The following is a 24,873-nucleotide window of genomic DNA, read 5'->3' as shown; positions in this document are numbered from 1 at the left end:
AGCCCAAAAGCCAAGTAGCGCGCAGCGCCAAGAAACCAGTTGGTGGAACTATAGCAAGTGGGAAGCCAGTTTGTCGCGGAATTTGTCACTGCGTTTTCACTGGTATAGAACATTCGCTGGCAGCTAAATCGTCGTCTCAGCCTTCGTCGCCATCTTTCATTCCTTCTTTCTTCGTCTCGCATGCGGGAGGTGCGGGGTTCGATCCCCAGTGCGGCCGGGTGCCCACCGGTGATACAATGGGTACAAGCTTCCCCTGGCCTGGTGCTCGGCTTATTCAGGGTGGAATGCTTGGGAAGTGGGTCACTGACCCCACCTTGAGCAAACGAAAATGCCGTGTGCCAGGGCGCTCTTTGGCCACGAATGCCCTTGCGCCATAAAAATCCACTTCATCATCATCGCCTTCTTTCTTCGCTCGCAGTTGCTTGGTGGCGGCAGTGATTCTGCCGTGGCTGTTCAGTGGCCCCCAGAAGTGCCACGATACAGGTAGGCTCGTCAGTACGTGTAGTAAGCCAACAGCTACCGAAACGAGGGAAAGCATAGGGCATTTTTTTTCTTTTTTTTTTAATTCGGGGCGTTGATCAATGGCGAATTAGCAGTATAATCGTTTTGTGCATCGAGGATAATTGATTCGGAAGTAAACAGATAGAGATAAAAAAATGGCCGACGATTACGTTACTTCCTAATGCGAAATTTGAGTGCAGTTCATCAGCTGTTTCAGCTTTTCGATAGATTGAGGCAAATAATTCGAGGAAAACATGTATGTACAAGACATGTATGAGCATGACATGTATGTACTACACGCTGTGGCGAACGGCGGCGGCTATGCGTTTCGGCTTGGGCGGGAGGTAGATGGCGCCAGGAGCGCAGCCAGAGCAGCGCGCTGCCCCGGTTGCGGGGGTGGTTAGAGGAACGCCGGCGACGCCGCGAAACGCAGGAACGGGCGCCGAAAAGCTGCGCTCTAAAACTTTCATTTCACCGAAACGAAAAAAAAAACACATGCTTCCAATGGGATCCGAACTCACAACCTCCATGCTGCCTGCGCAAGAGCGTCAGCTTAGGGTTGCCGCATTCGAAGGCGATCAAGGAGCTCGGGCCGAAGAAGACTCGGCGGATGGCGAGCCGAGCAGTGAAAAGAGGGCAGACACGCTGACCGCACTGCCCTACACGAATGTGAAAATTGGCGCAGTAACTGTCTGACTGCTCGGTGGACATTTCAACCGCGCCGTGAGGGGAGGGTCGGAGTGGGAGGGGGGCAGCTACGTTTCAGTGGAGGCGAACGCGAAAGACACCCGTGTGCCGTGTCAGTGCAAGTTAAGGATCAACAGGTGGTCGAAATTAGATGTAAAAATAGCGCTCAAGGAACACGAGGGACGCAAAGGAAGCGACGCAGACAAGCGTCGTTTCCTTTCCGTCCCTCGTGTTCCTTCCCTCACAGCGCAGTTGATGATTGAGTAACTTTATTTGCACCCGTCAAGGAATCAGAGGACGATGAAGACTTGAGTCTTGACCGCCGTCATCTTCCTCCCCTTTCAGCAGGCTGGGATCCCTTGGGATTCAGCGGTGTCGAGGGCCAGACGGATGACTTCTTTTTGTTATTCTTCTTTCTGGCTGGCCACTAAAGCCTCCCAGGACTCTATATTCCTGTCTGGTTCGTTGTGGCTAGGGCATGTCCCCACCATGTGGCTCATGTCTGCTATTTCATTACACTGTTTACACCTCGGGTCTTGGATAGCCCGATGCCATCTGCTTAGTGCGAGTGGGTTCGGAAAAACTCCCGCCTGTAACTTACTCCATATGACCTCTTCCTTTTTACTGAGGCCCTTGCATGCTCCAGGTAGTGTCTGTCTTCCTAATCTGTAATGGCTAAGAATATCTTGGTTCGTGTTCAGCTCCTCGCCCCTCTGAAGGGGCTCTCTGCTCCACGAGACCGCATTGGGGTACTGGTGTGAGTCCTCGGGCCAATGCGTGCGCTGTCTCGTTTCCCCGGAGGCCCTCGTGGGCCGGAGTCCAAACTAGGTTAATTAGTTCTGCCGGTGTCGGGTCGGCAGTCAGAATTTTGTCTGCTTCGACAGATACCCTGCCTGCGTTGTAGTTGCGGATAGCCGATTTGGAATCTGTTTTAATCACCCTGACATTCCGTTGAGTTAGGGCCAGCGCAATGGCTACCTCCTCAGTCGCTGTTGCATCTCTCTGTCGGATGCTGCAGCACGAGACTCGATCTCCGCCCTCCCTGGTCGCTAGGGCTACGAAACCCTTTCTGCCTTCATATTCCGCCGCGTCCCTCGTGTGAACCACGTCGTGTCTGTTGGCTAATTTTTTGTGTAGAGCTTTCGCTCTGTCCTTTCGCCTACCCTCATGGTGTACCGGATGCATATTCCTTGGGAGTGGTGGGATTCTGATTTTTTCCTTATTTCTGTTGGGATATTGAAATGTCCACCGAGCACTCAGGCAGTTACTGCGCCATTTCCGTTTCTTAAAACCACCTGTGGTTTTAAGTAGGAGAGATAAGAAAGTCGTTCGCTCTCTCATCTTCAATGGTCGCGCATGGATCGTGTGTTCTCCTTCCAGCACTTTTGTCCTGCGTAGTGGCCGCATATGTTACCGCTTACGCAGGACACTGAACGCAACTCCGTCCAATTCTCGGCCTCAGTAAAAACAGATTCCCTCGCACTTCCCGCGTACATTGATTGTACGCTTGTGTTTGTTCGCCTGAGAAAATGGATTGAGAAATTGTCCATGGCATTCCAACCGATGACGTCAAGACCCGAAAGGTATCCACCATTTTGCTAATCAGTTTGCGGAGCAGCCTAGCCCCAGGGACCCGCGCGCTGAAAACTGTCGGTTCTGTCGCACCGCAGTTTGCTCGCGAAATCGGCCGCTGTTGTATGCGGCACCTGTATTTCATTTTTCCGTCTATTTTCTGGCTCACAAATAAAGCTTCGTCTTCGGTGTAAGTATAACGCGATGATCTATCAAGTGCAGGCCAGCCTCAGTTTCTCCTTGCCTTTATCGGTAAAAAAGAAGGGGGTGTTCTGGAATTTTACTTAAAAAAAAAAAAGCTATGCGCATTCAACTCAATGAGCGGAGTCTCAAGTGCTGCCAAGTGAGGCCGATGGCTTCTATAGCATAAATATTGGCCGGGCATTTTATTCGCGACATGGACGTGTGCGCTGCCGGAAAGTGGAAAACATACTCCAACGCCACAAAGTAGCATAGTGCAGCGCAACCGCGCCGAGACCCCATAGCGTTGCATGAAATGAGATTCCCTCCTTTATTTATGCGCACCTCTGCACTTTTCCCCGGAATGACGGGGATGGAGGTGAGGAGGTGAAACGTGAGCTGCCGCGCCTCCAGAGTCAGAGGCAACATTAGCGCGAGATTAGTTTCCGAGCGGAGTGACAGATCCTTCCCGCCGCCTGCCATCCAATAAACACAAAACAGACAGCACCCCCACGCGCCTGGAGCTCAGCACAGCCGGTCCGTGCGGCAAATAGCACAAATTCGGTCGTGGCAGCGGCGCCTATTTGCAAACACTGGCCCCCGCGCCGGCCGACGGAGCGACCGGCGACGACGGGCAATGTGCGTCAGAGTGACGTCATGAAGACGTCGCCGTTACGAGCGAGCTGAAGATGGCCGCCGAGTACGAGAGTGAGCGGAGCGTCAGTAGCGTACTCCTCGCTCCTCCTCCCGAGCCGTGCCGCCGCGCTGGTGCGGTCGCTGCGTGCCAGACGAAACCCACGAACGAGCAAAAGAAGCAGGGTTTTCGGGTGGTCTGTTTCTTCCTCGAGCGAAGACAAGGGCGCAGTCGCTACTCTTCCCAGTTTTGCCGCGTCGTCGAAAGTCCATGGCTGAAGCGGACAGCGGCGGTGCGTTGACCGCATCGGCGGAGACGGAAGCTGCCGTGGTAGCCCTGAGCGCAGCCGGCTCGTAGCGTAGGCAGCTGAGACGACGGTGAGTGCAAGTGGTGATTCAGAGATGGCGTGCTTCCCCGCCCCACCCCCTTTGCCCGCTCTGTGTTTGCCCAGAAACGGCTGTGTTTCCCACGGTATTCAATCAGGATGGGGGAATCGGAATGCTGGGATCACGCTTGGCCCCCCCTTAAAGGAGGGCAGTAACTTTGTCTCGGACGCTGCTTTTCGGAAGAATTTCCGCGGACACTAACAGCTGAAAGCGTCGCCGACGTTCGTGGTAGAAATCGGTTGTGTCACGATTTCGTCAGCCGCGGTGTCCTTCCTCGTGATGTGATCGAGGTTTTACAATAAGCGTGCACCTTGAGACTTGAAAGAACCTGTGTCACGCACCGTTTCTTTCGCGATAACCTTCAACATCCTGGTAGCACTTGTAGCTGCTCGGGCGCGAGGGTTGGTAGGGGAAAGGAAAAAAAAAATGTATTTGTATTTTTATATATCGGTGTTTCGCAGCTGTGTGTGAGAGAGGGGTTGTCTGCGCGCGCGCTGCTTAGAGGGCGCTACGGCGCGTTGCATCTTTCGAAGCAGACGACGCGAGGAGCGTAGCAGACGAGCATCGAAACGGCGCCGCAACCGCTCGCTGTAGCTTCAGCTCGTGTGGTTGTTTTGTCGTCACAGGTCTACGTGGACTGCTCATCGAGCCATGCCGACCGGCAAACGCATCATGAAGAGGGTCTTCACGTACGGCCTCATCCTCGGTAAGCTGCCTTTTCACCGTTACAGAGGAGAGCGGTACCTGCTGTTTCATGCGAGCTGCCTTCTGTTAAACGTGACATCTCGGTGGTCGGGCGGTGGTGGATCCGGGATGAAAAGGCTAATAGCGGAAGCTTTCAAATGGCTCTTTGCCATTTAACCTCGCTGAAGCACGCAGATCATACCCACGTTAATTTTGTTCACGGTGACGCCTGCGGCAGTTGCGTCAAGGGTGATTGCGATTTACTTTGCGGTTGCTTTAGTTGACAGACGGCATGCTGCAATCGATTGTTTTAATGCCAACCACAGCTGGACGGGGTACTTGTCGCACCGGGGCACCATGCGGGGTAAGCCACAAGTGTCGCTTCCCACAATTCCTTACACCTGGGCGGGTCGTGTGGCGACATAACCTTACATAACCTTACAGAGCGTCTCGTGGCGACCACTCTCAGCTCGTGCTTGGTCTACCTTTCTGCATTTTTCGCATGGTGTTACGAAGTATTAATTTGTATTTCGGTTCATTTCCATGTGTCGTACATGAAGAGATGGAAGAAAAAGCTGTTTTTATGCAGCTTGACCAGCTCCCATCCCCTGTACAGGAGCATAGCGTCGGTACATATTTCATAAAGAGAAGCAATAAGCACCTCTTCCACGGTAATCAAAGAGAAATAAAATGTCCACAATCAATCAGACGCGCATTCAGTGAAACACTAATAAGTACAATATCAACAAAGCTCGTACAAATATATCATAGGCACAATCACCATTAGGTATGCGAGTATTTCTACAAATGAAGAAAAAGAAAAAAAAGCTTTACACAAACAACTCCTTTCTTTCCCTGAAACATTTCAAACTTTTAAGGGGTGTTGTACAGAACATTTCCGCACCATAATTAGTCCGTGAACAAGGCACTAACCAGAATTCAGGATACCGTGCTTGACAATGAGTATTGGCTCGTAAACTTGCGAAGTGTGACAGTGAGTTTGTTGCTTATTTCGGTTGGCTCCAAAACGTTTTACGCAGGCGATGTTTGTATCGATTGGGTGACGCTACGAAAGCAAACTTTTTCAGCAGAAGGTCGTTGTTATATGTTGAAGGATTATCAGAAATGATTTTAATCAGCCTATTTTGAGGTTTTGTTTGCTTGGACATATTTGTTTTTGTCGTTGTACACCAAAGAGCAGTATTGTGTATGGGGTATGAATAGTAGATAAGTCTATAGTATTTATGTGCAGCAGTTCTCGTTTGCTGTACATGATCAATATGCCACAAATCTCGTGAGCAATAAGGTTCGTATGAATACGCGGTGCTGGTGATGCATGTTTTCCTACGCATTCGTCTACAGAGGTGCATACTTGATCTGCGCGTTTGTATGACCTTCTTTTTTTCTGGTACTTTTTATGGTACTTTTTTCAATGCCTGTCATTCGCCGACGCGGCGGCTAAGGTTCCGCGTTAATGACCGCTTTCCACTCAGCGTTTATCGACTAGCTGCTCCTTAAGCACGGACGTTTTTCGCAGCTCTTCCCTCTGCCGTCATTAGCAACGAATCGGAAAATAAAGGACGCATAAAATCGACTGAAACGACAATCCGTGTCGTGCCAGTCAGGTGACTCGCGGCACGACAGGCGCCCAGACTTTTGTCCACTGAGGAGCAATAGCCGGACTAAACCCACAGGTAGCTCACACCCTCCTCAACCTCATAATCAACCAGAGCACGTGCGAGGGCCTGACTATCTAAAATAGACTTCGTGTATGCACGACGCCTTACCCGGTAGGCCTAACCGCTGTAGCTGGCACTGCATTTACTCAGTGGCACACGGACGTTCCCCCTCGGTGACGGCCTGACAGCAGCTGTCTCGTCAAAAAAGGTCACATCGGCATCCGGCTCTGTAATGAATTCATCTGCTCCGAACATAGCTGAGGTGCCTCTCGCGTGGATCTGTTCTCAGTGCGTCTACCTTTCTGGGATGAGTTCGCCGGATGGACGCGTTTGTGTGTCGTCCTATTTGCTTGCTTGTTAATAGTCACGTGACCACGCTTTGAGTAGACGCGAGCTCAGGTTTATTGTTTTATCAAAAGTCATCGTCACCCTTTCTATACTTGTACAAACTTTCTACATCCGAGCAAAGACCGCACTGTTCCTCGGTGGTGTTTTATGTGGCCCTTCTTGTCACACGAGGCTCGCCACCACGTACGCCACATTCACTGTGCCCAAGAGCCAACGTGCCCCGTAAGCGTCGACCTCTACGGCGCACTCGTTATCTGGACGCTTTTCTCCGAAACAGGCTTTGTACAGCCCAGAGTCAGTGGTATCGCGCACACTTTCACGTCACTGCTTGCACAGCAATCACGTCAACACCACCGTCACTCATATCATCATCATCATCATAAGCCTGACTACGCCCACTGCAGGGCCTCTCCCGTGTCTCTGAAATTAACCCTGTCCTTTGCCGGCTGCGGTCGCCATATTCCCGCAAAGTTCTTAATCTCATCCGCCCACCTAACTTTCTGCCGCCCCCTGCTACGCTTGCCTTCTCAGAATCCACTCCGTTGCCCTAAAGGACCAGCGGTTATCTTGCCTTCCAACGCTTTCGCCTTTACGCACTTTAGACAGTCAAAGTGCCCCCTGAGATGCCGCCGCCGCTGCAATTGCCGCGCCGTTGCTTCCGAAATTCTGCTCGGGGTGGCCGTTGGTCAAACCACAGCCAATTTTTTTCTTTCCATAGTTTGATCCCTTCTCGTTAGTCTCCACGTTTCTGCCCCACAATTCAGTACTGCTAAGATACAGCTGTTGTGTACTTTTCTCTTGAGGGATATTGGTAAACTGACATTCATGATCTGAGAAAACCTGCCATATGCGTTCCATCCCGTTCTTATTCTTCTAGTTATTTCCCTCTCATGATCTGGATCAGCGGTCACTACCTGTCCTAAGTAGACATTATTTTACTACTTCCAGCACCTCACTACTAATTGCGAACTGTTGTTCCCTTGTTAGGCTGTTGATCGTTACTTTAGTTTTCCGCATGTTAATTTTGAGCCCCACCGTTCTCCTTTGCCTGTCTAACTCATTGACCATGCTTTGCAGTTCATCTCCTGAGTGATTTAGCAAGGCAATGTCGTAATTGAATCGCAGATTACTAAGGTATTCTCCATTAACACTTATCCTCAACTGTTCCCAATTCAGGCCCCGGAATACCTCCTGTAAACTGGCGGTAAATAGCATTGGCGAGATCGTGTCTCCCTGCCTGACACCCTTCTTTATTGAAATTTTATTGCTGACTTATGGAAGACTATGGCAGCTGTCGAGTCACCTTCCAATATTTGCACATAACACTCTTCTACACCCTGATTCCGCAATGCCTGCATGCCAGCTGAGGTTTCTGCTGAGTCAAATGCTTCCTCGTAATCAATGAAGGCTCTATATTGGGGTCACTCATGTAGTGAAGCTCATCCTCTTGGGTCGTCGATAAGGAGCACTCTAATTGTTTCATATTTTCCCCTCTGTTGTCATGCCCAATTTGAGGTAAGGGTAAATGTCCAGATCGGGTCTTCTTGGAGAAAACAACCGCGGTGGGGTGAAGTTTATTTTCTAGAATCAAAGCGAACCTTCGTCCCATTGGATACCAGGCTAGCGACTCGCAGATCTCAAACGCGACTGTTTGCCTTCGCTAGCGCAACAGTAGTTGTAGTACCAACAGGAGGGCGACCCCACACACACTCCCCAAGCGAGGAATTTTGGATAAGAAAACCATGCATTTTTTTGACGAAAAAAGGCCCTGAACACATGATTCAAATCATGTTTCAAACCACCCCAAACCACCCCAAACATGATTCAAACCACCCCGCTCTATGAGCGACGCATAAATCGTCCCCAGATAAACGACCCTCTGCGAATGTATCGCCTTTGTGACAACGACGAGGGCGCAGTGATATACGCTTCGCGATATACGTGACTGTATGATGTCGCCGCTGTCCTGGTCGCGGAAGGTGGAACTATGGAAATGGAGTTTACTGGCTTTCAAAGGACTCCGCGTGCATGATTGATTCCTTCAACTGCTGTATACTATCGATAAATCAACGCTTTTTAGATAATTTAAACTTGATATTTGCTGTATGTGATACAAACCGCTCAGTGCGGTCGTCGCACTGGAAGGCACAACGGCTCTGACATGAATAGCTGGAACACGTGATAATCAAGGCGATATGTCTGTCTACAGACTTCTAGCGCTCAACGCTTTCCTAGAGTAAGCATTTGTAATGACGTCCCATGCACTGCTATACGGCTGCCACGTGCCGTGCCTGTAACACAGTAGCCCCACTAATCAGCATGGCGTGACAAGTTTCACAAAGATTTGCCAAACGCCGCATAACTAAACCACCAGTTGAGCCCTCCTCTTATACTAAGCCAGCTGCGGATTTCTTCAAAACGCCACCATCCTACCCATTTCCCCTGCCTATCGGCCGTGTGCCTGTCTCTAACGATGAAGAGGTTCTGATCGTCTCAACGGTTCCACTCTCAATCTTGGATAAATGATGAAGGGAGAGTCCATGATGCCTCAACACATGGAGGAAAAAAAAAAAAAAAACTAAGGAGGGAGCGTGACGTCACGCGGCCAGCGTTCGCAAGCCGAGTGTTTACGAAGCCGTTTTCTCCCTCAGTTTTTCGCTCTCCCAGAGAGTCCTTTATGTTTTGGTTCTGGTATGCTTTAGTGCGCGCGTATGCGCGTATGCGCGGCTTGTGGCGCGGGGCGCCTACAGCAAGGAGGTTGATCTACAGTCAGTTTGCCGCGCTAATCCGCGCATGCGCGCGCGCAGTGGGTCCATATTTCACCGGACGTTATCACGTGGCGTGATCACGGGGGAAATAACTCTTTTTTTATTACTATATTTTTACTTGTTAAGACTAGACTTCAAGGCTATCGCCGGACGCTCCCTTCTCAGTTTTTTTTTCCCTCCATGCCTCAACACAAAGATGCACGCTCTCCTCGCGCAGTGCAGTCGCCCGCTTCTCCGCACTTTTCTTACAAAGCAGCACCAGCACCCTTGACGCTTGTGGTATAGTGTGATATACGCTTGTGATATCGGGATACAGTGATATAACCTTTTATGTAATTACCTTCCATTGAGGGAGCTCACATGTAACAATTAGGAGGCTTCTGTGTGGTCAGTAAAATATAGAGCTCCCTAATGATCTTCCTTGTCGCATCTTGCATAGCAACACCTTTTTCCGGTGATGTAAATGAAGTAACCTTCCATATGACCTTCCGTATGCGAGGACGTCCCTAATGATACCTCTCAAATAAGGAGCTCCATCCATGTCACTTTCTTCTTGCGAAGATATGCCGTTGACCAATTGGTAATGCAATGGTCTTTCACACGACCGTTTTTGTGGTGATATTCCGCATGACCGTCCATCGGGGAGCTTCCACAGGATGAGAAGATTCCGTGTGACGCTTACATAGGAAGGTCCTGTATGATTTTCCATGCAGCGAGATTACATATAGCCCACGATTACTTATCAGCGTGCACCTGAGCTTTGTGAACTTCGAAATGCGGCTTCGGTTTCACTGGGGCGCCGCGTAGTCCTCGGGAACGCAAGTAACGCCTCGTGCGCCGTCTGCTGTCGCGACTGTGCACTTCAGGGTAACCCACGTTCGTCCAGAAATGGATGCTCTTGTCCGGAGGCGGCCACAGGGAGGAGGCGAAGCGCCCTGAAATCGGTCCCTACTCTGATGTCTCAAACGAACAGAACGTTTCTTTTCCTCGAAGCTTAACTGGCCTAGTCAAGCCAAGGTCCGCAGTTTAGTGGAGGAGCGGTCCCCTCATTCCCTCCTTTATTCCTTCCCGTACAGCGTGGTTCGGATGTCCACCAAGCTGGGATATTTACTGCCTCGTTTCCTTTCCTCAAAAACCAAACAAACAAAACAGAACAGATGGGCCGCGGCCTTCATTGGGTCCACTGGCGTTGGCGTTGACAGCGTTGCAGAGTCCGTTGATTTTTCACGAAAGGAACGGCCCACAACTGGCTCCCTCGGTCAGGGGACACCTCAGTCTACGTGGCGTTGGCGTCCCCCTGCAAAAACCTGCTCTCGCTCAACAATTCTAAACCGCCAGCAATTTTTCGCCCGCATCTGTTGGCGCTATATACAGCTGCCGTTAAGACAGATCCATAATAGTTAATAGAGGCGAGAGTCACTCTTGCGTCATCGTACAAGTACCTTGGCGTTCACTTTTTATCTAATCTCTCATGGAAAACCCACATAGAAAAAATTGCTGCCAAAGCTAGCCGTACATTAGGTTATTTAAAGCGTAATCTCAGAGGTGCGCCTTCTTCCACACGCCAGCTCGCATATCAGACATTCGTCCGCCCTCAAATTGAATACGCATCTTCCATTTGGTCACCTCACCAACAGTACCTAATTAATTCCCTAGAGCGCGTACAAAATCGTGCCGCTCGCTTCATTTCTCGCAACTATTGCCGACATTCCAGTATAACTAACATTAAGGCTTCGTTATCCCTTCCATCCTTAGAATCTCGCAGAACAATAGCACTTATTTGTCTCTTCCATAAAATTGTGTACAGCCATCATTCCTTCACACTACCCCTTACAAAACCGGCCCGCACATCTCACCGATTGCATAATCACCTCAGTTTTAAGCGCCTTTCGGGAAGGACCACTGCATTCAACTCATCAGCCCTGCCCCGTGCAATCATTTATTGGAATAGTCTTCCTGACAACATTGTTCACATCTCAGATCATGTTATTTTCAAAGAAAAAATAAGTAGCATTTTCTTCTGAAGTGTGTTCTGTAGTGCGTTTTTCAATTTAGTTCTATTTTCTGGTTGGTTCCTTGTTCTTTGTATAACGATGTTAAAATAACCATGTTCTACTTGCTTCTTTTTCCCACCCCAGTTATGTAACCCCCCTCACATAATACTCCAGTCGGAGCCCGTGAGGTATTTTGAATAAATAAATAAATAAATAAGCAGCACTAACCATGTTTGCGCAAGCTGTAGTTGAAGTTCCTTCGTTGAGACCAAGCCGTAGCCGCCGCGGTGGCTCAGTGGCTATGGTGCTCGGCTGCTGGCCCGAAAGACGCGGGTTCGATCCCGGCCGCGGCGGCTGAATTTCTTTGGAGGAGAAATTCGAGGCCCGTGTACTGTGCGATGTCAGTGCACGTTAAAGAACCCCAGGTGGTCGAAATTTCCGGAGCCCTCCACTACGGCGTCCCTCATAGCCTTAGTCGCTTTGGGACGTTAAACCCCATAAACCAACCAACCAGACCAAGCCGTGCTCAATGACTCAGCCATGTGCATGCCGCATTGGATTTTTACCCGAGAATGTTCCCACGGCATCCATTTCGGGGGCTGCAATGCAGCTTTCCTGTCTTGCCTTTATCTCGTTTTGTGTGAAATTAATTTTCTATCTGGGGAAGGAGGAGGGCTGTACTATATCAACTTGCCACCCCAGGGAAAAGCGGTGGCCGCACGGACCGGCCCGCATTTGCCGGCTGATTGGCGCTCTCACTCTGGTGGCCCCCTTTTTCGCTCCTCTCTGCCTGCCTGGTTGCAGTGGCAGACGGGGCCGAATGAAAGGAGCATAACTATATCGGGCTGTGGCTAACGTTGGGAGGCGGGCAGAACGAGCGGAGCGGGTACTGCAAAGGAACCTCCAACTGTTGGTATTCAGCAGGAAATGGAGAGTACTTATATTACCATTAAAGATGGGACCGCACCCGTCGCACGAACTACAATGCTCTGCCATAACTGATTTGCCCCACCTTGCGATAATGTTCGGCCAAATGCTCATTCATGCATCGGCCAGGTAGGCCGATATTTCCGCGTGATAATGGCACACTGCGCCTTCTTTGCAGTTCACAAACTTCTCTTGGTGGTGGTGTATTGTGCATCTCGCAATCTCGTGGTTTACTGGGCAGCTCTTTTTGCAGTCTTGCAAGTTTCGTGGGGGCCGAAAATATGACTTTGACAGTGGAGTGAGATCCTGTCTTTTTCAGCGATGGGATACTTTATTAATGTACGGTATGACAGCCATTTTTGCTTCTTTCTGTCTTCAGCTTTTCTTCTAACATCTGCGGCTTCATTCATTTTTGCCTTAATTTTCTTTTTGCGGTGCATGCTTTCAGCGATAGCTACCACAATCTGTTTTGGGAAGCCTGCTCCCGCCATCCGCGCGACACCTGCAAACGAAAGCTTTCCTGCATTAAATGATGGCATGGCTCACTGATGAGTATTGTGTCAGACATCTGTGGCGCACTCTTGCATGCAGTCAATTTAAGTGTCGCTGTGGTGGGGCAATTGCCGGCAGAATAACCGCAAGGCCTTGCGACACCTCCGTCCCCTTCACGCTGGGATTTTGCGGAAACATGACCAGTCGCAGCTCACGAAGTCGTTTCGCCCTGGCTTCTCTCGCCTGGCGTTCCCCTCGCAGCATGCGCCACATCTGTGAGTCGTCTTTCAAGCTCACATCACTAACTTTTGGGAAAGAGAATTTTAATCCTAACATTTGGGAAATTTCACCTGCCATGCGTGCTTCGGCATCCTGGGCGCTGATTGGTCCAATATTTGAGGTCAGCTGATTGTCAGGCCACCTGCGGCATTGATATGAACGTGGTGGGGCTGCTCAAAACTCGGAGAAAAGAAATCACGGCTCAATTATTGTAACTGAAAGCTTCAATGAATGAATGAATCGGAACTTCCGGAAACTTTCTCAACGAGGTGCCTATATTTTGATTCATTTTTTTTTTTTTAACTGCAACGATTGAAGAGCTATGCATAGGTGGAGAGCTCTCAAGAAGTGTCTGCCACAGTGCCTGTCTGAAGCCCCAAAGAAGTCATCACGTGTGGAGACATCAACCAGGAACAAATTGGTGCCGATTGCACGGGACCGACTTTCGTTTCGCTTGTCTTGAAGTATACGGGCGCCTGATAGTGAGCGGAATCGCATGCAAGACGAGCCCTGCGAGCTTCGTAAATGTCCTCTTCGCAAGCCCCGCTTGTCTGAACCTGGCGGATGGCCTGAGTGGGGCGGTAGCTTCAGTGCATACGCGGCCCTGCGTGCGTCGTGAAACCGGGGTGGCCTCTGCAGTCAGGGCGCAGCCTTGCACGAGCAGCGCTGAGCGCGGAGGCTGTGCTTCCAACGGGAGGGTGACGCGGGATTCGCAAATTTCGAACACGTTCAAACTCTCCAGCGATTTATTATCGAACTGCGCTCCTGTGTGCCTATCGGCGGGTTCGCGCCAGCACTTCGTCTCGTCGATTTAGTTAGCGAACTGGAAGCCTTCTTGACGTCATTGGAAAGTTTTCTTAACTTCGGCTTTGCATTTCTCCACCACTGTCGCGTGATTTGAATTAACGAATTACTATGCGGTCATTCTGGCTGGCTGATAGAACAGCCTGTGCACGTGCATACTGGTGCATATAAAATAGCTCCGTCTAAATCCTCAGTATTTCTCGCAAACGGCAACCGGTAGGCAGGCCTTGAGACGGTTCTTGGAACGTAATTATGTATATATTAATGCAGAAGTGTATTGTGTGGTTCGCGCGCCAAATCTTCGCATATTTTTCACGTGCACTGAAGAGCTAATATGGATAGCAATCCAGGCATGCGTTGGAGGGTCGGTTATCCGGGTGCACTTGAAGTAAGCGGAGAAGCAGCACACGATGGAGACGACACAGGGGCCTCAATCGGGGGCGAAGCTTTTCTGCAGTGATGTTTCATGCCACAATCGAAAATTCCTTCATTGGTCAATAAACTCCCTGTATTTCTGCTCTCTGGAAAAAGCAGCAGTTAAAAAAAAAAAGAGAGAAAGAGATACAATTTGGGTTCCTGAAAACCACCTGAAAACACACGAATTGCCCCTCTTCGCCGAAAATTTGCCCCTAAAATTCCCCAAGTGGAGCATCACTGCCGCAGTTCTGGTTGTCCTCTGTTGGAATACCTGTAATTCATCTTTCTTTTTTCTGGCTTTCATCTGCCTTCATTGGACACAGTATAGCTTCGTGTGCCGTTGTAGGCTCATTATTTCGAAGCTTTTGTCGAATTACTTTGCCCGACATCACGGTGTAAGAAATACTTCTTACACCGTGCCCGACATTATACCGTTTTCTTCAAGTGTCTACATTGGGTTGAGTATATAGTGCACTGTGAATGCATTTCTGGATTATTATTTTTTTATGGCGGCGCAATTCTCTGATTCACGTGGCGGGAGAAGGAAATATATAAAGGTTCTTTATTTTTTGTTTCCCTACCAAATGCCTTAAACTAAAACCTGGAAAAAGTAGTTAAAACAGAAAACGTTGAATAAAAGTTCCTGGCATACAAGCGCCGTAGGCAGGCCGTATACGGTATACGTTCGATTAAACGCGTTAGAAAGAAACTAGAGGGTAACGCGCCCGCGTCCGAAGCAACAACAAAATACTCTGCGCAGTTTGTTGGGACTGCATGCCTGTTTTGTCTAGGAATGTCTATCGAACTATTTAACGATAACCGACCGCGGTCGTCGAACTCGATTTCATTTCGCCGCGTACCTCGCAGCATTACGGTGCTCGCACATGTGTTCGCTCATTCGAAAAGATAGCCATCCGTAACGACTACAAAGCGCTGCAGACACAGGACGGGGGCAGGCGGCGACACGCCTCGCAAAGTGGGCTACAATTTTACCCTCCTAAGATACAGGTCGAGCCTTGTTCAAACCCAAGTGTAAGAAAATTAGAGAAAAGAACCACTGCAACGCCTCGCGCATTAGCGACGTCGTTACAAAGGCGAACAAGACGTTGATGTTATTGTCTCAAAGGACGTGTTTTTATTTATTTTCACCCTCGTGTTGAGCGATCATGCAGTATTAATCAGAGCCCACATTTCTGTGACAGCTTATAGGCCTCTGCAGCTCGGCATTTGCCGTCGGGTCCACGTGTAGTAAGCATCTAAGTGCGCCGCCAACCTTCAGCATTGGTGTTTTTTTCCTATGGCCAACGCTGGCAGCGTTGAGCTAAGCCAGCTGTGAACTCAGTAAAAACAAGCGACGCGTCAAGGTCCCCAGGTGAATTCCGATCCCTTTCATCTGCTGCCGTCCCCTGGTTGTGCTCCGACTGGGCTTTTTCTTACGGGACTGGCCCCGAGTGACGCGGGTTTTCATTCTCGCAACAAACAAGTTGTGGGAAGGCCGAGGGACGGCCGTACAAGGCCACGGGCTTCGTTGAGCGATGGCGGCTTAATGCAGTGGGTTGCACACACGCCCCGGGGCACTGACTCCCAGAAGCCGCCGGGTTCAGCTGGTGGGAAGCAGAAAGAAACCGGGTCCGGGGAAACAGGCGAGGTTCCGGAGAGACGGTTGTCGCTTGTATGTAGCTAGACTGCCGGTTTTAAAAGAGAATAGACTGGTGGAACGTTTTCTTCTCTACAATAATGCGGAAGACATTACTACGCATGAATCACCATGCAGTACTCACCTATTGACCGCTAAATAATTTATAATTGTATTTTTTTGTCATGGCTGTTTCTGTTCCAACAGCCGAACGATGGCTGTGACGTCAAAGAGTGGTTTTATGTCACGCGAGGCATGCCAAATGTCGATATAATCGCTGCTTCATCGTTTTAATTCACTACAGGGCGCAAGGCAGCTTTCCTCAAGAGACAGAATGGCAACGAATGTGTAAGCAGCGATTATATTGCAGTTTATTCATGCCTCAGGGGACGTAAAACATCTCTTTGAAGTTACAGTCCTCCTCCGGCTGTTGAAACCGAAACAGCATGGGAAAGAAATTCGATAATGAATTATTTAGAGGTCGTAGGAGAACACCGGGTGGTAATCTATATATAATAATGCCTTACGCATCATTACAAATAAGGAAACATGCGCCGGAAAGTTAGGTGTGTCTTTACTCATTTAAGCCGACGGCTGGTGCAGTTCGAGAATAATGTCGGGCAAAGACTGTTCCCGCATTGTTGGCGCAGCCCAAGAGCGGTGTTGGGTTAAGACCACACAGGTAGACAGATAAATTTAATGAAACGAAGGCCAAGAGGTCGGCCAGAAAGACTGATATCTGGCCTGTGCATCCAGCGTGCATAAAAGGTCGCGGAATTCCATGCGGTACCCGAAATTTCACACCCGGTCTTTAGAGGCGGATGGGCCGAGTGTCTGGCTGGGCTTAGTATCTCGCCGTCGCCTTGTTCATAAAGTCCGAGAGAAGGCAAGTGGTGTCGCTCTTAGAGAAAGGCACAACCGTATACAGAGGCCATCGTTGAGAACACTCTTTGCTTCAGCATCGGCCCTCTCGGTGCCGTCGAGCCCGCGGTGTCCAGAGATCCACTGAAATACTGTTCTGTGACTTTTTTTGCTGAAAAGATGAAAGGTGATCTCTCTTGGCAGAGACTGGTAGGCGGTGTGGTGGAAACCGTCCTAAAATTTCTAGTCTAGGTTTGGAGTCCGTGAATATGCACCACGTTTGAGATTGTTCCCCGCAGATGTGCCGAATAGCTTCTCCAAGAGCCGCAAGTTCTGCAGCGGTTGATGTTGAAGTATGCCCTAGCACGAATGTGAGAGTCATCTGCCGAGCGGATATCACCACAGCTGCTGTCGACGCCACAGATCCGCCAGTGTTGACATTCTGAAAAGATGACATGGCGCAAGGCTGGGCCATCACAGTGTTACCGACACAGTGCGAGACAAGTGTCGGGTAAAGTCTGTGCCACGCTTCACAGTTCCTCTCCATTCGAAGCTTGCGGAGCGTGGGTCACATAAAACTGTTCCAAGTGACTGTACGTACAGTCGCACGTGCAGAGGCTACCGCAGTGTTATGCTGCGGCGGAGACCTTCATGCCCGCAGTGGGAAAGGAGCGAGGCGCAGTGAATCCCGCCCATCAGAGACAGCAGTCGCACAAAATGCCCGCATCGAATGGAAAAGGGTGCGCCGGCAGCTTTTTCTGCAACAGCCAAGCTCAGCGCTTTGTGCCGGCGCGCTAACTCCGATGAGCCTCTCACTGGAAACCGTGAAGAGCTCTTCGTACTCTGCACAATGTTCCACTTCGATGTGGGATGCCTGCCACAGCAGCGGGCTGATGGACCGACGACGCAAACACGCACCACTCCACTCTTGAGGTGACGTCCCCAGACATTTTAAGGCGGAAGCCTTTAATGTCTCATCGTTGTAAGCAGCAGTTGTCGACAGAAAATGTCACGCTTTTCAATTGGTGTAAACAGTCGTGACGTCACAGTGCGCGAATTTCAAACGGGGCCAATTGTACTTTGGCTAGTAACCATGCAACCAATTGATGCTCCAAGTAAGTGGGACTGAGCTTAGTTAATTGCTTAATTATCCAATTAGCCTAATTAGCTTTACTAGTCAGGCCATATAAATAAATAAAACCGATTAAGAAATTGATCGAGCTCAGGAATCGAACCCCGGTCTTCGGCCTGAGAGACGAGCGTGCTATCCACTCCGCCATGCCAGCTCGATGGTTTGGAATGAACAAAGGCGCGTCTAGTGAATACGGTGTCTTCACTCACTATCATCCTCCTCCATTCCCTTCCGGTGAGGTTTAGGTGTCCACCGACAAATGAGAGACAGATACATTTCCTTTCCTCAAAAACCAATTTACCGACGAGCGAGGCGTAGAACCGAATGGGCGGTGGCGTTCTATGGACTCCTTGGCAGCGTTGCAAGACGCTGTCGCGTTCCACTCTTGGGGGCGAAGCTTAACATCTTAACCACACATCAGTGACCACACTTTAGGTCAAAAAAGTGCCCTCCTGAATTTTGTGAGACAGTTACTGCGTAATTTCCTTTCCTCAAAAAGCATTGCGTTCAAAGGGCAAGGCATCGCGCCGAACGGGTGGTGGCGTTCCGTGGACTCCCTGGCAGCGCTACAACGCGCTGTCGCGTTCCACTCCTAAAGGCGAAGCTTAAGCGTCATTAATTAGCAGCTAATTAGTATTCATGCATTAATCAGTAATTAACCATTAATTAGTGATTTGTCATCACTTAGTAATTAGTACTCAATTATATGTGAAGCCACCAGTGCCACAGAAACAGCGAAGGTGGTGCGGAAAACGCTTCCGCCTCTACCCACTTTAGACAGTCAAAGTGCCCCCTGAATTTTTTCTTTACTCGGTGCACGCTCGATAGAAACCTGGCGCAGGAGTTTAGCGATGACTCGCGCAGATAGCCGAGCAGTGGCGCGCGCACACACATCAACCGTTGCAGCGAGTCATGCCGAACAGCATTGTATTAAGCATGAAATGCTTTTAGCTCCCGTTGTCGGCAGTGTGGTGACGTCACGCCGAGACCGAGAGCCATCATCCGGGCACTGAATTCCAGTGATCCGGGCTCTGAAACGAGAACATCCGGGCACCGTACGAGACTTAAGATTTAACGAGACTCTCTAAGCCCTCCTACGCGACCGGCATGCAAGCGCCGGTTGGTCTCCAAATGAGACAAAAAATAACTGCTGCCAGTGCCTTCTCAATGTTTATCAAGATATCAGTGGAGCTGTGGGTTTGATAATGCACGGAATTATAATTTCCGATTTCTAATAACGCGTGCAAAAAGCACATAAATGCCACGTTACACTTCGTTGTCATATACGTGATCCGGGGGAGAAGCGCTGCGTTCAAAGGGCAAGGCATCGCGCCGAACGGGTGGTGGCGTTCCTCCCTTCCTTTACGGTGCGGTTCGGGTGTCCACCGAGATGGCAGAGAATTACTGCGCCATTTCCTTTCCTCAAAAAACCTTGCGTTCAAATGGCAAGGCATCGCGCTGAACGGGTGGTGGCGTTCCTCCCTTCCTGTACGGTGCGGTTCGGGTGTCCACCGAGATGACATTAGGCCCGTAAACATTTCATGCTTACTCTACTCTCGGTTACGGGAGGCGCAGAGATTTTTTTTTAAGGCGGAAAGCCTTTAATGTCTCATCGTTGTAAGCAGCAGTTGTCGACAGAAATGTCACGCTTTTCAGTTGGTCGAAATGGTCGTGACGTCACAGTGCGCGAATTTCAAACGGGGCCAATTGTACTTTGGCTAGTAACCATGCAACCAATTGAAGTGATATAGTGATGCTCCAAGTTAATGCTCCAAGCTTAGTTAATTGCTTAATTACCCAATCAGCATAATTAACTTTTTGTCCCTCGCTGGATATGCAACTCGCACTGTCTCCAACTAGCGGCTGCCACTCCCTTTACGGTTGCGACCCGGCCACCTCTTGCCGGCAGTTGTTCGGCGAAACAGTTTTTCCCCCAATGTGGCATTCTCTTAATGCGCTTCTGCTCGGGCAGCGGGCCAAGTTATCCGCCGCGGCGCGGAGATAAGGAGATATCGACGCACTTTCTCTCTCCCAGGGCGTCCGACACGCTGATTCACCACCACGGCCGACGTGACGTAAGACCCGCTCTCCGGGTTGCGCTGCCGCTTTTACTGCCCGTAGGCGGAAATCGTCGGCTCCGTCTGTGCGACGCCGATGAGGCAATACATTCATCACGACGGTTGTTCCTTACAACTGGAAATAACGCGCAGGACTGTGCGGTCGAAGAAGATACAAGAAATGTGTCGTGCAGCTTTCGTTGGTGGCGATGCCTTTCTTTGCTCAACATCAGTTTCCTTCCTCCTTTCTTTGAGCACTATTTATTTCAAGTTTCAGTCATTTTTCCTCCTGCTTCATTTTTTCTTGTCTGTCTCTCCTGTTCGCTCACTTTCCCCTCCTTCGCTTTCTTGCATTCATTCCTTCCGTCGTTCTTCGTTTCGCATCTCTTTCGATATCTTCACATTTTAAATGTTTTGCGCAATTACCCTCATTTCTCTCCTCCTGTATTGGCATCCGTCTTAATGCGCTGTGATCGGGAGTGGTTGCTAATCAGCCGCGCTGCGATAGCAAATTGTGGGAAGTGAGGGGGCGATTACTTGCAGTTCGGCCAACGCACCAGTAAGCTCTACTGTACACGTTGTGCCACAACCGGCTCTACTCTGCAGTAATTGCTTGGGCATTGTGTTTCAGCAGGAACGCATTATCTTTCAGCGATGAGATAATCACTCTGTTAATCTCCTACTCACACCACACATTAATAAAATAGCAACATTCCCCTTAGCTCCATGGGTTCGTTCAAAGTTTTTGTCTGTGTGTGCGCGTGTGTGCGTGCGTGCGTGCGCGCGCGCGTGTGTGTGTGTGTGTGCGTGTGCATGTGCGTGTGTGTGCAGCTAAGACGTGCTAACTAGCAAACTGAATAACTAATATTGAATAGCTAACTGTTAACCATTACCGTTAGGCTCCTTAATTACTTAGAGGCGTGTAGCCCATCGCAATTTATATCCATTTCAGAAATGTTTTTAGAATATCGAAAGCGCCCCTTCCCTCGGCGCTGTGGCCCAGCAAGTTCTGGCTATATCGCGCCAAAATACATGCACTTTCGAGTAGCTTGCAAGCAAAGCAACCTCTCCAGTGCACGTAACTCATCGAAATAGCCAATATTTGTAGGGCCACAGAGCCTTGCGTAATCGCATTTTCAAAATTCTAAAAACTGATATGGGTCTTACGGCAGGCTTCACGCTGTTAGTAATTGAGGAGCCTAACATTAATAGTTAAAAATTTAACTATTCAACATTAGTTAACCACCCTGCTAGTTAGAAAGTCTTAGCTGTATTCTATTGCACTACACCGCTGACAATGATATGCCGAAAAAAGCTATGCTCTGCCTAAAAGCAGACATGGGAAGGGGAATGAGGAGCAAGCAGACAAGGGAAGGGGAATGAGGGGCTCATTCCCCTTCACTTCTGTGCTTAATTGCTTAGCGATGGCCTCGGTTCTGGCAGCCTTGACGCCATAGGAAGCATAAGAGGGTTCTCACACAGCTTCCACCCTCGCCGTTCGTTGCCGTTCCACGTCACACCAGCGGTAACTCAGGACGTACTACGTCCGCCGCTTAAGAACGTGGGTGGCGCTGCTGAACACTCTCAAGGTAAACATAAGTACCCCCGAAAGCAGAAGATCTGACAGCCTTCGCCGTAGCTCAGTTGGTAGAGCACCGGATGAGTAATTCGGAGGTCGTGGGTTCGGTTCTCCTCGGCGGCGTGTGGTTGTTTTTTCTTCTGCTTTTCTAATCAGATATGTTCAAGCGATAACATATCCAGCAATATTCTCTGTTGATCGGTGAAAGGGATGACCGAACAGAGATCCGCGTACTGACAGCTCTGTGTGACGAGGAGGACCTTCCACTGGACCGTTCGAGTTGTGAAATGTGCATTGCGTGAGCAGTGCAAGCTGTTTATGTGTTTAGATATTGCATAGCTACATGAAATGGGTCATCCCTATGTGATTCGCTACACGCGTGGCTGCACTGTTCGCTGATAGGTGTTTGGTGCGGGTTGTAACGAATTCATAATACAAAAATCTGTCGCAGCACGAACGAAACGGGGACAAGAGAGAACACACACGACAGGACGAGCGCTGCACTTCCAACTGATAGTGTATTGAAAAATCGAAGCTTATGTACAGTCCTACAGGTCATCTTGTGGAAATCAATCAGTTTTCCAAAAATGCTATTTCATTATCGTGCAAAAATAAAGATGATGCACTGATATATTGACTGCCTGCTAATCTAATATGGTATGCCTCCACAATCTCTCTTTCGACTTGGTCTTTCCCGCGCCCAAGAAATTTGGTCTTCCGAAATATGGGTTTGCATTTGCGGTCACGACAATGTATGGCAAGATGCCCACTGTTCCCTTCCTTGACCAAATTGTAGTGCTCCCTAGCTCTTTCATTAAAACACCGTCCTGTTTGCCAGATGTATACTCTATTACAGGTAATGGGAATGCTATAAACTACACAGAAGTACTTGTATTTGGGCGTGTTGATTCATAACTTTTCAGGAGGACACAAGGGCGCGATAAAAGACACGGACAGAGAAGCAGACAGGGACGAGCGCTTAAAGCGCTCGTCCTTGTCTAAAAGCGCTCGTCCCTGTCTGCTTCTCTGTCCGTGTCTTTTATTGCGCCCCTGTGTCCTCCTGAAAAGCTATAAACTACGTTAGTTGTGCACTGCGTGAAACAAAGTTGGTGCTTGATTGCGCATACCTGATTTTTCTTTTTTACCATCATTGGACATATTTTTGAAAGCTTGCTGGGAGCTGTGAAAAGCACATCTACATTGTATCTTCTTGCTATCTTCTTTAAGTTGTGGGATACCTTATGAACGTACGGTATCACTTGAGTGGGCTTCCTGTGATCTTGATCGACCTGTTTTTTGCTACTCCTCTTCTTTTGCAGCAAGTTTTCCGCAACTGATGTTATAGTATCTGCCGAGAACCCTGACATGGGCAGTCGCTCTATTTGCAGATTAACGCTTTCTTGCATTTGATGCGGACAAGATTTTTCCAAAGCTGCGTTGAGGCAATTCATTGCAATGCCTCTCTTGATTAACTTCGAGTGAGCACTGCTATACGGGAAAAGTGCCTTCTTCGATCTGGGATTGAACATCCAGCAGATATGGTCTTCCAAAAAAGAAAGTCTTAGGTCGAGAAACTGTATGCTGTTATTGCATGGGAGTTCGAAAGTAAAATTCAGGCCTTTTGAAGCATCTTTGAAAGATGCAAGAATATCAGTGACTGCTTCGTCAATAAACTTTCGGCTTGGCTTGTCCATTATCACCAAAAAGTCATCTACATGTCTAAAAATGCGCAGGTGAGGAAGTGAGCTTCGCAAACCTTTGTCAGCGGTGGAAAGAAAAATGTCAGTACGAACAGGCGCAACACAAGAGCCGATGCAAATTCCAGCCTTTCGTGAGTAGAAATGGTCGTTAAAATTGATGGCGGTTGACTGAATTGTCCCCGTTTCGTTCGTGCTGCGACAGATTATTATGTATCATGTATCAACACCTACTAGCCCAAACTTCAGTAACGAATTCGTTTAGCCGCTCACTTTGCTCAACGAGATGTTTTCTTCGAAAGGAAAAAAAAAAAGAGGGAGTGTGGAGCAGAAACAGTTTACGTTGGAATTCCGCTTTGACATCGCCCATGATCTGCGTTGTGAACAGCGTTCATTCAGTGTTAACACGTTTCAAATGAATCAGATTTTTACTGGCTTCATCCGAATGTTAGGCGCGCAGACAGAAATCTTGCACTGGAGCTTGACTGTGCGCGTGCTCCCCGGAGGTTTCAAATATTGTTAAATATCATTTCTCGGCAACAAAGTAACTCAAAGCCGCAACGGTGGCTCAGTGGTTATGCTGCTCGGCTACTTTCGGTGGAGGCGAAATTTCAGTGGCCCATGAGCTGTGGGATGGCAGCGCACACTAGATAATCCCAGGTGGCCGAATTTAGCGGCAGCTTTTCACTACAGCGTCTCTCATGGCGTGCATTGTTTTGGGATGTTGAACCCGATAAAACCAGGAAAACAAAATAATTCAAATTGAGGAAATTAAGCGGACAGGAAAAAAATGGCACGAAAACATTAAAATGTGAAATCCGATTATTAGTCAGCAAATGGCAGCCGATACCCGCCTGACGACAAAAACAGCGCACACGTTGACAGAACACAAAGAGCAAGGCAGCACTGTGGTGTCACTCTCGTTCTGGACTTGAATGCAGGTGAACTTACAGCTGCCAACGTGGCGTTGGTTATTTTTTTTTTTTTACTCGCGTTTTCAGTCAGCAATATAGTGCGGCCTTTGAGACGAGTGGAATAGTGACACTTCTCGAATAATTTCGAATTTCTTCTCACGCGGCGAAATCTCAGTAATCAGCCATTTCCCATTTCGAAGTCATCAGGTGCGACCGCCGCTGCCCGGTTTCAGCATCCAGACAACGTACCTATATTGTACATCTAAAGGTCAGTCGAAATGACTGGGAAGCAGTCGAATCCCAACTGGCTCCAGTGTTGTTTCTCGACGTTCCCGTTGGTCTTTTCTCACTATACAGCTATTGCGGCGGGTGCAGCGGAATTGCACAGTTTCTTCATACTCTAGCCTGAAGTCGCCCTCTAATTATTAAGTCCATGTTCCGGATCCTGCTTGGATCGTCGCTGCGTGCTCTTCTTTGTTTGCTAGTTTCGCGCATTTGTTAACAAGGGAGTGGCGGAGCTCCGGCAGGTACCGACGGGACGACGAAAGAGCCCTGCTGCTTCAGAAACGCTCGAACCCGAGAGGGCTGGCTGCACCCGGCTGTCGAAAGTGTCGTTGCTTATTAGAGAGAATTGGCACAGTGCTG

At 49.2% G+C, this 24,873-nt stretch overlaps 1 protein-coding gene across 1 annotated transcript in view; it reads left to right on the top strand.

Annotated features, from left to right (window-relative positions):
• The first annotated feature begins 3,637 nt into the window (after window positions 1-3,637).
• Window positions 3,638-24,873, top strand: part of LOC149365230 (phospholipid phosphatase 3-like) — a 53,814-nt gene continuing 32,578 nt past the window's right edge. Inside the window, exons 1-2 of the mRNA XM_089541152.1 lie at window positions 3,638-3,951; window positions 4,587-4,666. Of these exons, the coding sequence (XP_089397278.1) occupies window positions 4,612-4,666 (55 nt within the window). The 5' untranslated portion in view covers window positions 3,638-3,951; window positions 4,587-4,611. The remainder of the gene's footprint in view (window positions 3,952-4,586; window positions 4,667-24,873) is intronic.

The sequence above is a fragment of the Amblyomma mixtum genome, chromosome 1, assembly GCF_055824585.1.
Source record: "Amblyomma mixtum isolate Tamu chromosome 1, ASM5582458v1, whole genome shotgun sequence".
NCBI classification, from domain to species: domain Eukaryota; kingdom Metazoa; phylum Arthropoda; class Arachnida; order Ixodida; family Ixodidae; genus Amblyomma; species Amblyomma mixtum.
The sequence above is the reverse complement of the archived record's forward strand: the minus strand, read 5'-3'. Positions and strand labels throughout refer to the sequence as shown.